General features: G+C 41.7%; 1 protein-coding gene across 1 annotated transcript; it reads left to right on the top strand.

Annotated features, from left to right (window-relative positions):
* The first annotated feature begins 9,636 nt into the window (after positions 1-9,636).
* LOC104418830 (guanine nucleotide-binding protein subunit beta-2) lies at positions 9,637-14,086 on the top strand. Its single transcript, XM_010030280.3, has 6 exons — positions 9,637-10,029; positions 10,146-10,240; positions 11,224-11,648; positions 12,072-12,429; positions 12,730-12,843; positions 13,721-14,086. The coding sequence occupies exons 1-6, from the start codon at positions 9,924-9,926 to the stop codon at positions 13,754-13,756; spliced, it is 1,134 nt and encodes a 377-aa protein (XP_010028582.1). The 5' UTR covers positions 9,637-9,923; the 3' UTR covers positions 13,757-14,086.
* Positions 14,087-15,591: the final 1,505 nt, after the last annotated feature.

Here is a 15,591-nt window from a genome sequence, read left to right as displayed (position 1 = left end):
CCCATATGCGATTCAACACATCTTGCCATTGGTGGAAGAGTATTTATGAAAAATCGCACCATCTCTCGACTATGACATAGGACGACCATTCCATATGACCTGTTGAATTTTCCGTTGACTTCAAGGACGTGATCAATTAAGTCACCACTCTCCCATTGATGATCGGTCGGCTCGGCTATCAACTTAGGCAAATGCCTTTCCTTTGTTCATCGGTCACGCTGCGAATAGGTGTGCGCATCCTCGGGGAGGCATTGTTCCCGCAACAAATGCAGAACAAATAAGGGATTACATATAATCCACATAGACTTAATTGAAAAAAGAAACACATTCTTTTCCCTTTTTTTTTTTTTTTTTTTTTTTGGTCAACGGTCAAAGTCAACGGTCAACGGTCAAGTCAACGGTCAACGGTCGTCGCCGGTCAACGGTCGTCGGTCGTCAGACCGGACGGACCGGTCGGACCAGACTGACCGGACGGACCGGTTGGACCGTTCGGGCGGACCGGCCGCACGTGCCGCGCGCGTGTGCGGGATGACGCCACGCGAGCGTCGGCGGCACACCCGCCACGTGCGTGCCATCGTCGGCCCGGTCGGGTCGGGTCGGTTCGCGGGTCGGGTCGCCCCTGGCCAACCGACGTCATCGCCGACGTCATCGATGACGTCATCCGGCGATTCGGCCGTTGGGTGACGTCATGATGACGCGTCGGCTGTCGGTCCGTGGGCCGGCTGCGTGCGGTTCGCCGGCGGCGCGCACGCGCCCGATTCGCCGACCGGGCGCGTGTGACGCACGCGCACGGCGATCAGCGCTTCCGGCGCGTCGCGCCCACGCGCAGCGCCTTCCCGGCCGCGCGTGTGGGCGCGTGCGGCGTTGCCGGCCGCGCTCGAGACATCTCCGGACTCGTCTCGCGTCGCCTTTCTCCCAGTGCTTTCAGAATTTGTTTTTGACATTCTAAAACTCATGAAAATGGCCTAAGAAGTCTCGGGTGTCGGGATTTTCGCCCGGTTCCGTACGGCGAAAGTTTCTTTGCGAAAAACTCAATCAAAACATATCAAATTGATCGGGAAAACGTGAAAGCGGGCTCGATACCAATGTTGGGAATGGCGATCCCCGAAAACCCGGGATTCGACACTAAATCGAACCCCTAAATCAATGCGGAAGCGAAGCCCAAGAAAACGACACGTATCACCCGATCGAAAGAGTCCAAAAGTTTGTGAATATGTTAAAGGCGAAACGCGCACTTAAATTGATGAATACAAGTGTTGCCCCTCCCTTTTATACCTCCCTCTTTCCACGGGCCTTAGTGGGGGGTGGCCCAACTTTTCTTAAGCCCAAATCAAATAAAGCCTTCAGGAACTATTCCGTCAGGCCTAATCTCAATATGTACATGATTTCCTGGAAAGAGTCAGTCATATGACGGAAAGCGAGTTGCCCAAGATCTGCCGTCTTTTTCGTCGGCCACCGGGAAGATCCTTAACCGCCCGGTCTTAATTGGAATAGTAAGCTGCGAGGGAAAAATATGAGAACAAGCTCATCTAATGGCACTCGTGCAAAATACAATGAATCTCAATGAAATCCCCAAGAAAATAAACCATTGTTCTCTCTTGCAGAATTCAGTGGTAGCTACTGGAGAGTGGTGCGTGCCTGGAGATGGCGTCCCAGACGCCCAGTTGCAGTCCAATCTAGACTTCGCGGGTAGCCAGGGCGCCGACTGCAGCGCGATCCAGCCTGGCCAACCTTGCTTTGGAACCCAAAACCCTGCAGTTCCATGCCGCTTACGCTATGAATGCTCATTTCCAAAGCCATGGCAGGACTCTTGAAGCTTGTAGTTTTGGCGGCAGCGCACAAATTACAAACAAAGACCCCAGTAAGCCATCGTCTCTCTCTTTACAAATATTGAAAATCTCTTACGTATTTATGCTTGTCTTAAGATCTGTCTGATATGGCTAGAAAGATGAAAGTCATTGCACATTCGTTCAATTGACTTACTTGATTTTATGAATTGGTTTCTTCCAGGTTATAACGATTGCAAATATCCCGGTTGAGTTGGGTTTGAAAAATCGATCATCTCTCTCCAATGATGATATATAAAGAAGAAGCAGGAAAATTACGTAGTACTAGCCAAGGTCTTTATGATCATTTGGACTATGCAAGTGTGAAAAAAAAAAAAAAAACTTGGTTTCTTCATGATATGATGTTATAAAAATCAATCATTTGATCTCCAAAATGTTCGTTACTCTTTGGATGGCCTTCGGAAGGTATGACTATAATGCCTCAAGTAATAACTGCGAAATTCCGTTGGATTACGGGTCACAATAACACTCGAAGGCTCGTATTATGTACACTTAATAATAAATTGGTCAAACTTTAATACATTCATTATGCATGATACAAAAAAGAAAAAGAAAAAATTGATTCACAAGAAAATTAATGCAAACTTTACTCATATGAAACTTTGACGTGAGCCATGAAGTAGAGGTGAGCACAATGTGCTTTGACTGAGATTAGACGCTCAATTAAAGCAAATTGCACAAATACGTTTGGAGGAAGAAGGAAATCATATCGAACCAAACTGAATCCTGCTTTTGGCAGTTCGGTTCAATTGGAACCAAACCAAACTGATTTTAATTCTTCTATTTTGTCACTTTTTTGGGTAGTTTCATTAGCTCAAACAGGTTAGAAAGAGTATTGATATCATGGAGAAACCAAACCCTATGCTCATAACCAGTAATACATCCTCACAAAATGAAAGTCAAATCTATTTTGAACTGAAAATAGATAGGCTTCTTTAAATATACAAGTGACAAATATTTTAAAAAATTAATAAGCGGCTTGATTTGGTTTGCAAAAAGTTAATACCAAATCAAACTCTATATTAGCCTCGTTTTTCCCCGAGATAATCCTCTTAAATCGAACCAAATCATAAAAAGCAATGGTCAAGTTCAGTTCAATGGTTTAAGCCGTCTTTTAGTACTCATTCCACGCGACTCTTTTATCTTCACCTTTCAAAAATAGAATTTCACAGCTACTGCCGCTGAGTTATCTCATGTAATCAAAACCCCATTACGTGAATTTGTGAAAATCCTTGTGAGTCCTGATGATGCCTACAACTATGTTTTGGAAATTTCTGATTTTGTTGATGGTTACAGAAAGCAGGTTCCCTTGAGCGTCTTGGTGATTACCATGTGTTGACACCCAAAAGTATATGGTATTTAGCTATTATCGATATACAATAATGGTTCAGAAGCAACAAAAGTAGACTTGATAACCTCATACATAACCGTCAAAATTAATGAAGGAAGAGGGAAAATAGTGGATAATATACTATCTGGGCATATTTGATCATCCGTGGAGGAAGACAATTTAATGAATTGAAAAATTGGTCAATATTACATGCTGTTTGATGACTTGGGTATAAATGTTGGCACATATCGACAAGCGGCAAATGATGGGGGGTTATTTTTCCAAAATTGTCGATAGTGTGTTAACTAAAGAGTAGATGATTGATTCAAAGAATTTCATATAAGGCTCAAGCATGTGTAAGAGATCGTGGAGAATGGTTATGTGAAAATAGAGATTGAGGCTGCTATTTTGAAGGGAATTGACAATATGTGAAATGAATAACTCCTTGGAGATAAGGTTGCCATTTTGAAGGGAATTGATAATGACAGAAATGAACTCCTTGGAGATAAGGTTACTATTTTGAAGGGAGTTGCCAACGTGGGAATATGGGACCATTATTTTCGGAAGCGTCGAACTACAATTCAACCACAAAGAAACTCTCCCACACAGTTATGATAAAACGTCGATAAATACCAAGTTCTCACCAGTTGGAAGGGACCCCTTGACAATCAAAATGTAATCTTTTATCATCTTTACTTTTCTGAACTTTATTTTTCCTTATAGCTTTCCAATTCATGTCGTCAATTAAATTTCAACGTGTATCTTTCTCTCAATGCTTCGTCGTCGATTCAATTTTGGCGTGCATCTCTATCATGGGTGTCACACTGTTAATTAAATTTTGGCATTACACCTTTGCACGTTCTCCAGTTTTATCATCGATTAAATTCCGACATAGTTCATACACATGTATTTCTTTCAAGCCTTGTTGTTCATTGAATTTCGGCATGGTTTGTATCTACAATTTGATTTGACGTTCGAAAAGATTTGTTGTTATTTCTTGTTCGTCTAGATATTTCTCATCCGAAATCACCATAGCCGAAGAACGACTTTTGGAAAAGATAATTCATTATCGATTAGATTCCAACGAAACAAATGGCACGCCTGGTGGGACCATTGTGGTTGATTTGAGGAGATATGATGGTGAGAACAAGAAATCAACTTGATCATGATAACATTGGTGGTGACAACTCTTCATCACAACCGAGTAATAATAAAGCGAGAAAATCATCGATTGCACTATCGATGGCGGAACAAGAACAAGGCGGAGATGTCAATATCTTAAGACAACTCACCGATGAGCACAGAAGATAATTAGAGCCAAGGCCTATAAGGTTGGTTGCCATGTGACAGTCTATGTAGCACCGACACGAATATGTGACACGTGACACGACACGACACGACACGACACGCCGACACGTCATTTCTTAAAAATAGATAATTTTGACACGTTCCGACACGTTGTGTATTAAATATATTTTTAATAATAAAAATAGCCTAGAATTAATTTACACGAAAAATATTAAATAATATCATTCATTATTTTAATTTGTTACAATAATACACAAAACTTAGAGAAAAAAAAACATTGTTTAAAGAAAAATGCTGAAATGATATTTTTAAATTAATTTATTTATCATATATAGCATTTCTTATTACTTCTTTCATAGTAAAAGACTTAAAAATAAAATAAAACAATTCTAAAAAACAAAATTGAAAAAAAAAAAAAATTGACCCCATGCGTGTATATTTATAGCAATTTTATTACTTCTTTTGTATATATTTATATTTTGACCCCTCAAGTATTAGAAATTTTTAAAATTGACCCCGTGCGTGTCGGAATTGCGTGTCGGAATTCTGGACTCGCGTGTCAGAGCGTGTCGGAGAGAGTTGACCACGTGTCGGATTTTTCGACACCCGTTGACCGCGTGTCGGGACATATTAGAGCGTGTCGGACATGTGTCGGAGTGTCGGACACGTGTCGGAGTGTCGGACACGGCACGAAGGCTTCCGAAGAGTGTCCGTGCAACATAGGTGACAGTTATTGGAGGAGCACAAGAATGAATTGATTAACTACATGATAAAATATCTCATTAACATGATTAAGCCAATTACCATCAATACCTCCCGTGAAGTAATGAACGGGCTAGGAACACCGAGTCATTCAATTCAAGTGCAGGCAAGTCCTAATAATCTTGCATTTTTTTAGAGGTTGTGCCTGTTAGTGGAGGCATTTCGTTTAATCTCTTTCAAGTTAACTCCGGTGGGATGACAAGAGGGCATGTGATGACTCTTGGGTTTCCTAATTTAAAATAATTGAATGATTCACAATCATTCCATTCTTCTAAAAGGAGACATATGTTGACACCCAAAAATGTTTGATATTTACTTATTATCGATATATGATGATCATATAGAAGCAACAAAAGTGGACTTGACAATCTCATATGCAACCGTCAAAATTAATGAAGAAAAAGGGAAAAGAGTGGAGAATATACAAGCCAGGGATGTCAGCTCATGTAACATCGTTTAGGATGTCCATGTGGATAGCTTTTTGATAGTAAAAAGTCCAATTCATTTTACAATTTTTATTGTAAAGACAACGTAATTTTTTTTTTATCAGAATTTATTGTCGAATGTACTTAAGTGATCATTTTTTTCTTCGATTTGGCACTTAAGTGAGTCGGTGAAAACCTTTTGTATCAAAGTGAGCATCTATGAAACTTTTGACATTTCCAATATCCTTATCTTTTTTTAAATATACAAGTGACAAAAATTCTAAAAAATTAACAAGTGGATTGATATGGTTTGCAGAAAGTTAACCATACCAAACTCTACAATATTTTGGTTTTTTCCCAAAAAATCCTCTTAAATCGAACCAAATCATAAAAAGCAACTGTTCAATTCGGTTTAATGCTTTAAGCTATTCTATAGCATTGATTTCATGAAATCCGCTCGGCATTTATATATGAAAATATGGACAGCACTATGGTCTTAAAGATGACCAGAGAAAAAGCGTTGTCTTTTACAGGAACAAGAAGTCCATTTTGGTCCATGCTTGGCTTTCAGCCGAGGGACCCGGTGGAAATAAGGCATTCAATTCTCACCATCTTTCACGTTTTCGATTGTCCAGACAATCTCTTCGTTTTCGCATATTCCATCGAATGGATTTGCAATACATGTGTGAATCCGCTTCATTTAAGGTACGGATTTTCCTTTTGCACCCTTTACCATAATTCCCCACATTCTCGGAGAATGGGGGGACACATATTAAGGTACACATATTCAAGGTAAAATTACCAAAAAAAAAATTATAAATCTTATTATAATTGTGTCAATTAAGTTAAAAACCCTTTTTTTCTATTATCATATCAATTGAGTTCTAAATTTTTACATTTTTGTCAATCAAATTCATATAATCAATATTTTAACTAGAAATTATTTAACATAGTTATCGATCATCCTATATGGCGTCATCAATATCGACAAAGATAATTTTTATAATATTTTAACATTTTTGAATTATTTATATATTTATTTATCCTATTTTTTTTCTTTCCTTCTTTCTCCAATTGGTTGGTGGACCTTGGTGACCGACTAAAAATGAGAGCGATGGGGTCCAGTTGCACCAGACCTCATGGACTCGGTTGCTAACCAATTTTGCAATATATGTGTGAATTGCTTTGTTTAAGGTACATATTTCCTTTTCCACACCATAATTAAGGGAGACTTATTCAAACATCGTCTTTACTCACGATTGAATTATTTGATTACCGTAATTTCAACCTCTTTGGTGGGAGGGGAATCTAGTCCCTCTTGACTTTTTACCGGTTGAACCTCCCGCTCACGTTATAAGACTAACTCGTGATTCGGCTAAATCTATCAAATCAATGATGAGGCGAGCAAGATATAAATTTTCTGCAAGTGTGAACCTCCCGACCATGGCGAAGTCAAGGACAATGTGAATTCACGTATTCCATATTCATATTTATTGCATAAGTCAACCCATATTGTCAATTCGCAAATTAATTAAGTTTGGTGAGGCAATTTAATTAAAAGAAGATGGGCCATGCTCGTTAATAATCTTCCATATCAACAACTTTGACGAAGAACTCATTTCTTTGTCCAATACTTTTTCATACAAACGAAGAATTTATTTTCGCACGGCGACCAAAATTACATTTTCAATATGATTCAAACAGAACATTCCCATTCAATTTAAATGATTCAGGAAGAATTACCCAAATTGCAGAGAGTCCAACTTGATTTTTTTATTTAATATTATGTGATAAGAGTAAATAGTAAAGGTGAGGATGAAATTGCACGCGAATAATCCGATTCCCCTCACAGTGAAGAAGGAGGGCGGTGACAGATTCGCATCGAACTTGGTCGGGGAGATCGGCCGGCGAAATATCCTTTGCATCGAGGAGGATGTGTTGGCGACCAGAAACTCGAAAGAAAGAAGAAGGTTCTTCTCTTTCTGTATGACTCGATAAGCAAATGAGAGAGAGGAGGGAAACGATGTCGTTTTTAGGCAAGTCAGCCATGTCCACTCACGTGACATCAACTGCTTTTTGATAATAAAAAATCCAACTCTTTTTACAGTTCTTATTGTAAAGGCCACGTAATTTTTTGTTTTCCGGAATTTCTCATATGAGGCATCTAAATAGTCATTTTTTCTCCGATTCTATACTTAACTGGGTTGGTGAAATCTTTCTGCAATTAAGTGAGCGTCATATGAAACTTTGGCATTTTCAGTATTCTTATCCTTTTTTTTAATATGCAAGTGACATAATTCTAAAACATTAACTGGCGGGTTCATCGGGTTTGCAAAAGGTTAATACCATGCCAAACTCTACAATAGTTTGGTTCTTTTCCGAAGAATTCCTCTTAAATCGAACCCAATCATAAAAAGCAACGGTTCAATTCGGTTTAATGATTTAAGCTGTTCTATAGTATTGATTTCATGAAATCCGCCCGGTATTTATATATGAAAAGATGGACAGCACTATGGTCTTAAAGATGACCAGAGAAAAAGCGTTGTCTTTTACAGGAACAAGAAGTCCATTTTGGTCCATGCTTGGCTATCAGCCGAGGGACCCGGTGGAAGAAAGGTATTATTCTCACCATCTTTCACGTTTTCGATTGTCTCCTCCGGGACAATCTCTTCGTTTTCGCATATTCCATCGAATGCATTTGCAATACATGTGTGAATCCGCTTCGTTAAGGTACAGACTTCCTTTTGCATACCATAATTAAGGTACACATATTCAAGGTAAAATCACCAAAAAAAAGTCCTAAATATTATTATAATCATATCAATTAAGTTAAAAACTCTTTTATCTATTATTTTATCAATTTAGTCATAAATCTTTTATATTTTTGTCAATTAAATTCATACGATCAATATTTTGACTATAAATTATTGACATGGTTATCGATCATCCTACATAGCGCCATCAATGCCGACATGAACAATTTTTATAATATTTTAACATTATTTGAATTATTTATATATTTATTTGTCCCTTTTTTTCCTTCCCTTCTTTCTCCAATTGGTTGGTGGACCTTGGTGACTGACTAAAAATGAGGGCCGATGGGGTCCAGTTGCACCAGACCTTGTGGACTCAGTCGCTAACCAACTTTGCAATATATGTGTGAATCGCTTTGTTTAAGGTACACATTTCCTTTTCCACACCATAATTAAGGGAGACCTATTCAATCATCGTCCCTACTCACGATTGAATTGTTTGATTATCGTAATTTCAACCTCTTTGGTGGGAGGGGAATCTACTCCCCCTTGACTTTTTACCGGTTGAACCTCCTGCTGAAGAAGGTGCACGCGTCATACAACTAACTCGTGATTCGGCTAAATCTATCGAGTCAATCATGAGGTGAGCAAGATATAAATTTTCTGCAAGTGTGAACCTCCCGACCATGGCGAAGTCAAGGACAATGTGAATTCACGTATTCCATCTTCATATTTCTTGCATAAGTCAACCCATATTGTCAATTCACAAATTAATTAAGTTTGGTGAGGCAATTTAATTAAAAGAAGATGGGCCATGCTCGTTAATAATCTTCCATATCAACAACTTTGACGGAAAACTCATTTCTTTGTCTAATATTATTTTCATATAAATAAAGAATTTATTTTCGCAGGGCGACCAAAATTACGTTATTTAAATGATTCAGGAAGAATTACCCAAATCATAGTGAGTCCAACTTGATTTTTATTTATTTAATATTATGTGATAAGAGTAAATAGTAAAATGGGAATCAAACACGATGGACTTATACAGACTCATTTTATTTTTTTAAATTCAAAATTAGCCGGAGGCCGGCGAAGAATATTAGCGACCCCCGCACGACCCGATTAAATAATCAATCGAATTTTCCACGATGGCGACGAGGTGGGCCCGGCGGCGTCAGTCAATTTCAGTCCTCCCTCCTCCTCCTCCTCCTCCTCCGTCTCCATCTCCGCCCCCTTTCGCACCTTCGTCGAGCTGTCCAGACGCGTCCCAAAATCAGTTGCTCTCGATTCTCCTCCCGCGATCTCCTTCCTTCCTTCCCTTCCCCGTCTGTACATCTCGAAGCCCTAACCTCCGAAGCTCCTTCCGATGCACCGCCGCCACCGCCGCCGTCATCACCGCCGCGACTGCTCCCGCCGATGAGCCGAGCCGGGCGATGACGGCTCCTGCCTAGGGGAAGAGGGAAACACTCTCGCGCGCGCGCCCCCGACGACGACGATGTCCGTGGCGGAGCTGAAGGAGCGCCACAGGGCCGCGACCGAGACCGTCAATTCTCTCCGGGAGCGCCTCAAGCAGAAGCGAGTGCAGCTGCTCGACACCGACGGTTGGTGTTTCGTTTTGATCGGACTGCTTGTGTAGGGTTTTCGGTTTCCTTTTCTGTGCGGATTGCGACTGAGCGGTTCGATCTGTTTTGGTTTTCGTGCGGTCGATTGCGTGCAGTGGCCGGGTACGCGAGGACTCAGGGGAAAACTCCGGTCACTTTTGGGGCGACGGATCTGGTGTGCTGCAGGACCTTGCAGGGCCACACTGGCAAGGTAAATATTGGACGGCTTGGGGATTCGCGGTTGCATGCGTAGTGCTTGTTTGATCTCGTCTGGATGTTCTCGCACCTCTTGATTTTGAAGTTTGCTTTCTTCGACCTAGCTTTCTCGCCGGTCTTCCTTATCGTTGTGCTACGGAGATTTGTCGGAATTCGAGGTTTGGACTTCTATCGTTGTGCTCCCGAGATTTATCGGAATTCTAGGGTTGGACTCGTGGCGACAATGAACTGCTATGTGCTTTGGAATTTTCCAGTCTCTGTGAAACTACCACGTCTTAATTATTGATTAGTTCATTTGGACACACAGGATTTGTTAACATCAGCGTTTTTCTTCCCTTTTCAATTGTTCCGTTCCAGGAGGTGTATCTGCAGTTCACCAAATAGTGGTGAGAACATCCTTTTCAGATTGTCTCTTTCAGACAATTCAAGCATGCTGTCGGTCTCGTGTTATGATTCTTTGACGGTTTCGTTGTTGACCTTGAGTGGTTCATAAGAATGCTACTTTAGAAGGAAATAATAAAAATAGTTGCACCACCATTAAGATTTAACTAATTGACTAAAACTTCATGAATAAGGTGAAGAATGACACCTGTTGTCAAGCTACTTAGGCGGTTCTTAGGGAGACTGTGTGGATGTCTCAACCTGAACTTGCGTAACGGAGGTGTGGCCTGTTCAGCTGACAGATGGTGGCTTGTAATAGTGAGGTTTTAAGGAGTCGAGCGAGTGATCGAGTAGAAATAGTGAAAGTATCCACTACTGCTGCCATAATTGCATTGCCCGCTCCCCACGTGTGCGTGAGAATGTTTTTTGTCTTTGTTTCTTTTCTTTCCTATCCTTTGTTTCCTTTTATTTATTTATTTATTTATTTACTTTTGGGGGTGGGGCGGGGTGGGGGTTTGCTTTCCTGGTCAAAGGATAACTTCTGTGACTCTCCTATGCTTGAAATTGATTTGCATCCTCTCTCTACATATCTTGCAGGTGTACTCACTAGATTGGACTCCTGAAAGGAATCGCATTGTCAGCGTGTCTCAAGATGGGAGATTTATAGTGTGGAATGCTCTGACCAGTCAGAAAACTCATGCCATAAGGCTTCCTTGTGCATGGGTAATGACATGTGCTTTTGCACCGAATGGTCAGTCTGTTGCCTGTGGCGGTCTTGATAGCGTATGCTCTATCTTCAACCTCAATTCCCCCGTTGACAGGGATGGGAACCTACCGGTATCAAGAATGCTCAGTGGGCATAAAGGTTATGTGTCATCATGTCAGTATGTACCAGACGGAGATGCTCACCTGATTACAGGATCTGGTGACCAAACATGTGTCTTGTGGGATATTACCACGGGTCTGAGAACTTCTGTCTTTGGAGGAGAATTTCAATCAGGGCACACTGCTGATGTTTTAAGGTACCATATTTGTCTATGCCAAATGTCTTTTCCCCTTTAATCCACTGGAATTAGGATCATCTATTTTATCTGTGTGCGGTCTTGCAAACTGAGACATTTGTTGGAAATGAACTGATAATTCTGTTAATTATGCTATTAAAAAAACTTTGTCTTATACACTCAAGCATCTGAGGAGGTGTCTCTTGTCTAGAAACTTCACATTGATTTTATAAGTTTCAAGGGATTGTGTAGTGCGTAGACACTTGTGCATAGATTTGTGATTGCCGTCTCCTTAATCAGAGAGTAGCTTAATTCATGTGTGTATTTTCACAATGCTTGTCACCAAAGATTTATCAATCCCCTAGCAATCTCGTGGCTGATTCCTAGAGAGTTAAGTTTATGTAAATTCTACTACTGAAGCTAATACATATTTGTACTTTTCAGTGTGTCAATCAATGGATCGAGCCCAAGAATATTTGTTTCTGGTTCATGTGATTCAACTGCTAGGATGTGGGATACTCGTGTTGCAAGTCGAGCCGTTCATACATATCATGGACATGAAGGCGATGTAAATGCCGTAAAGTTCTTTCCAGATGGAAATAGATTTGGAACTGGGTCTGATGACGGTACTTGCAGGCTCTTTGACATCAGAACAGGGCATGAACTTCAAGTGTACTATCAACAGCGTGGCATCGATGAGATCCCACATGTCACCTCCATTGCATTTTCCATTTCGGGGAGGCTGCTAATTGCTGGATACTCAAATGGTGACTGCTTTGTGTGGGATACATTATTGGCCCAGGTAATATGTTATGGAATACAGAGCCGGAAGGTCTGAATTAGTTACTTAAATTATCAGTTTGGGGAGAGAGACTTGCACTTCCTTGTTGAAGGCCATTGTATTGTGATAAGTTGTCCGAAGTATGAGTCTTAGACCTGGCGAATGGATTCTTGTGAGTCGTCACTAAAGTCTATGCAATCAAGTTCCTTTGCAATTAAAAGAAAGAGAAAGAGAAGGGGGGTTGGGGAGACATGATGCACATCCTGTATCATACTTTAGGTTGGAATGGAGTAAGTTTAATTTATTCGTTTATTTATGCAGGTCGTGTTGAACTTGGGATCGTTGCAGAACTCACACGAAGGTCGGATCAGCTGTTTGGGTGTGTCTGCTGATGGAAGTGCCTTGTGTACTGGCAGTTGGGATACAAACCTAAAGGTTAGAATTGTGTTTAAGCTTTTTGCCATTTGACATGGCTTTAGGCCAAACATATACTGATATTAGGGGTAGAAGTAATTCGTCCTGCCTTTTTTCCTCAATTAGTCGGCATCTGAGCTGCATTTTGGTCGAGGTCCTCCTCCATTCCTTTGTCATCTGCTTTGTCAAAATGATAATTGTTTGGGGTCTTTTTGAACACTCTGGCATCTGATATACTCTAGTTTGTGGTAATTTGTGTCAATCCCAGTATTAGCCTTGTTAAAGTACTTCTTCTTTCTACTAGATTTATATATTTCAACTCAAGATGCTAATTATCTGGAATGTTATGTTCTCTATTCTATTGGACTTTGGAATTTGGTCAATTGTTCATGGTCTTCCTACGCAGAGCATGCAGCCTGTTTCTTGCTTCATTGTTATTCTCTAACTTGTGGTACTTTGATTTTGTCTAGTCTTTTGCTTTAAGTCCGTCAAAAGTTTCGTACTTCTTGGGTAATTATGCTTCCATGTGAGTCTCTGCTAGCTAACTGTAACTGCATCCAAACTTAATGCTTTCCTTAATTTTTGATTGGAACAAGTCATATGTAATGTGTTCCAAAAGCTTCTATTTTAGAAGCCCTACACATGTTTGCCCAGGAGGTATCTTTGAATGGCCTTTATGTTAATTTTCGAGTTACAAATGTTTGGTACATACTCATCGTTTAATTGCAAGGAGTCTTGCCAGAGATCTGTTCATGGGCGGAGCTTTATGGAATTTTCTGTGTTCAGAACCTGGGTCGAGTCTGTTAATTAATTGCTGGGTTCAGCATAGCTCATGCGAGTGATCATTCCATTATTTTGTTGATAAAGGAATTAGCTAACGTTTCTCTCCTTCTGACAGATTTGGGCTTTTGGAGGGATTCGGAGGGTGACTTGATTTCTGCAGGAGCCGAACCCTTTGATTTCTTCGAGGTCTCTCATTTCATGTTACTGCGCCCGTTTCGTTACATGCCCATAATTTGTGGAAAAATAGATTGAGAAGCCCTATCCTGTAATTGCATCGCTGTCATTCTCATGATGAAAAAGAAAATGACATGGATTCGATCAATCGCCACATGACAACTAAAACAAGCGGTTCACGTGATTGTAATTTTATCCTCATTGCTTCTGTGTGCTTGCTTTGTTCCTAACGTCATTCTCATGAACGTCTTGCATCTCTGTTGTACATTTGTTTCCTGCATTTGTATTTTCGCTTGCTTTTTATTGAGATTTTCATCCATTGCGGATCCTGAAGTAATAACGCTTGCACCCAAAACAGTCGATGACCCAGGGCGGTGGATCTCTTTAGAATGTAGGGGTGGAAAATGGGCCGCCCCGGCCCCATCCATCCCAGCATTTTAATTTTTTCGAGTGGCCAACTGCCAATACCATCGTCTGTAGCCACCGGCCACCCGACGCTAGCTCAACGCTACTGTCAATAACTGTTGGGTTATTGAACTTTTGGCCCAAACGGTCACTGGTAGGAAGAGTAGCCCGGTAAAAAATGGATCGGGCTGGCCTGTCGTAGTCACGGGTCTGGGTCGCATCTTTCAAAACCATGCCCGTTATGTGACGGTCCGGAAAGTTACTGCTCACATCATATGGGCTGACTGCTTGTAACAGCCCACAGGCCTGGAGCACAGGCCCATGACGTCTTGGCTACCAGCTATGGCCCACCCTTTCCAAAACGCTGGCCCGTAAGGCCCAGATTCAAGCGCAGTGGTGGCCCGAAACAATGCCCTTGGGCCCAGATTCGGGGGAAAGAAAGGCCAAAAGCAAAATCTATCGCTACGTCCCACACCTGGACGGATAAAGGCCCATTAAGGATAAAACAGATGAGCCCAACTGAGGACCCAATAAGGAACTACGTTAAGGCCCAGAACAGGCCCCGCCCTGAATCAATAAGGACCTCGCAAGCAGACGGCCCACAAGCCCATGCCAGGCCAGGCCCATAATCTCAATATAAGGCCCTCGCCAGAGACCATCTTCAGAAACAATAAAGGCCCAAGTGGAGCCCAACCCAGCGCCCAACATCAAGCCCAATAAGGCTCAAAACAGAGCCACTAAGCACATCCCTAGTCTGGACCAACAAAGCCCATTAATTAAGGTTCCTCCGAGAGACCAACCTCAGATCCAAAGGGCCCTCGTTGGGCCCTAACATGTGCCCATTAAGGCCCACAACCAGAACCTGCAAGCACATCCCATGGCTGGACCAATGAGGCCCATTCAAGGACACAACAACCCAATAGGTAACACTAGAGGCCCAGGCTTAGGCCCAAAACTGGACACCAAAAGGCCCAACTTCCTACCCATTGAAGCCAAAAACTGGCACATCACCCCAAGCCCGAATAGGTAATGTCTATCACCAATAAGGCCATCCCCAGAGCCCAACTTCAGATAGAAAGATACACGTTGGGCCCTTAAGGCCCAAATTGGGGCCCATGACTTGATGGGCGCGCCAGCCCCCGCCTCTGCGCCGTCCCGTCCTGTCATAGCCTATTGCCATGGGAAGGCTTGTGCTAACCCTAGCCGTGATGTGACGAGCCCACTAACAATTGGGCCTATGGCAAACCACAGGGCCACGCCAGCCCGGGTCTACAACGTGAGGGGCCAACTAACAAAATGGGCCCTACTGCGCCAGAGGTGGCCTGATTGCGCGAAGCATGGCCTATTCACTGCGCCACCGCTAGAAAATTTAGATTAATCAGAGCAGGATTCACTTCTCCCAGCCAT

This window comes from Eucalyptus grandis, chromosome 9 (genome assembly GCF_016545825.1).
Source record: "Eucalyptus grandis isolate ANBG69807.140 chromosome 9, ASM1654582v1, whole genome shotgun sequence".
NCBI lineage: Eukaryota > Viridiplantae > Streptophyta > Magnoliopsida > Myrtales > Myrtaceae > Eucalyptus > Eucalyptus grandis.
This window is presented reverse-complemented; position numbering and strand designations above follow the sequence as displayed.

What these genes read in the sequence shown, in the direction of transcription:
- LOC104418830 (XM_010030280.3), top strand. Translation starts at nt 9,924, where the DNA reads ATGTCCGTGGCGGAGCTGAAGGAGCGCCACAGGGCCGCGACCGAGACC. An exon ending in TGCAGGGCCACACTGGCAAG is followed by an intron (nt 10,241 to 11,223) that starts GTAAATATTGGA and finishes CATATCTTGCAG; the next exon opens with GTGTACTCACTAGATTGGAC. An exon ending in GGGATACATTATTGGCCCAG is followed by an intron (nt 12,430 to 12,729) that starts GTAATATGTTAT and finishes TTATTTATGCAG; the next exon opens with GTCGTGTTGAACTTGGGATC.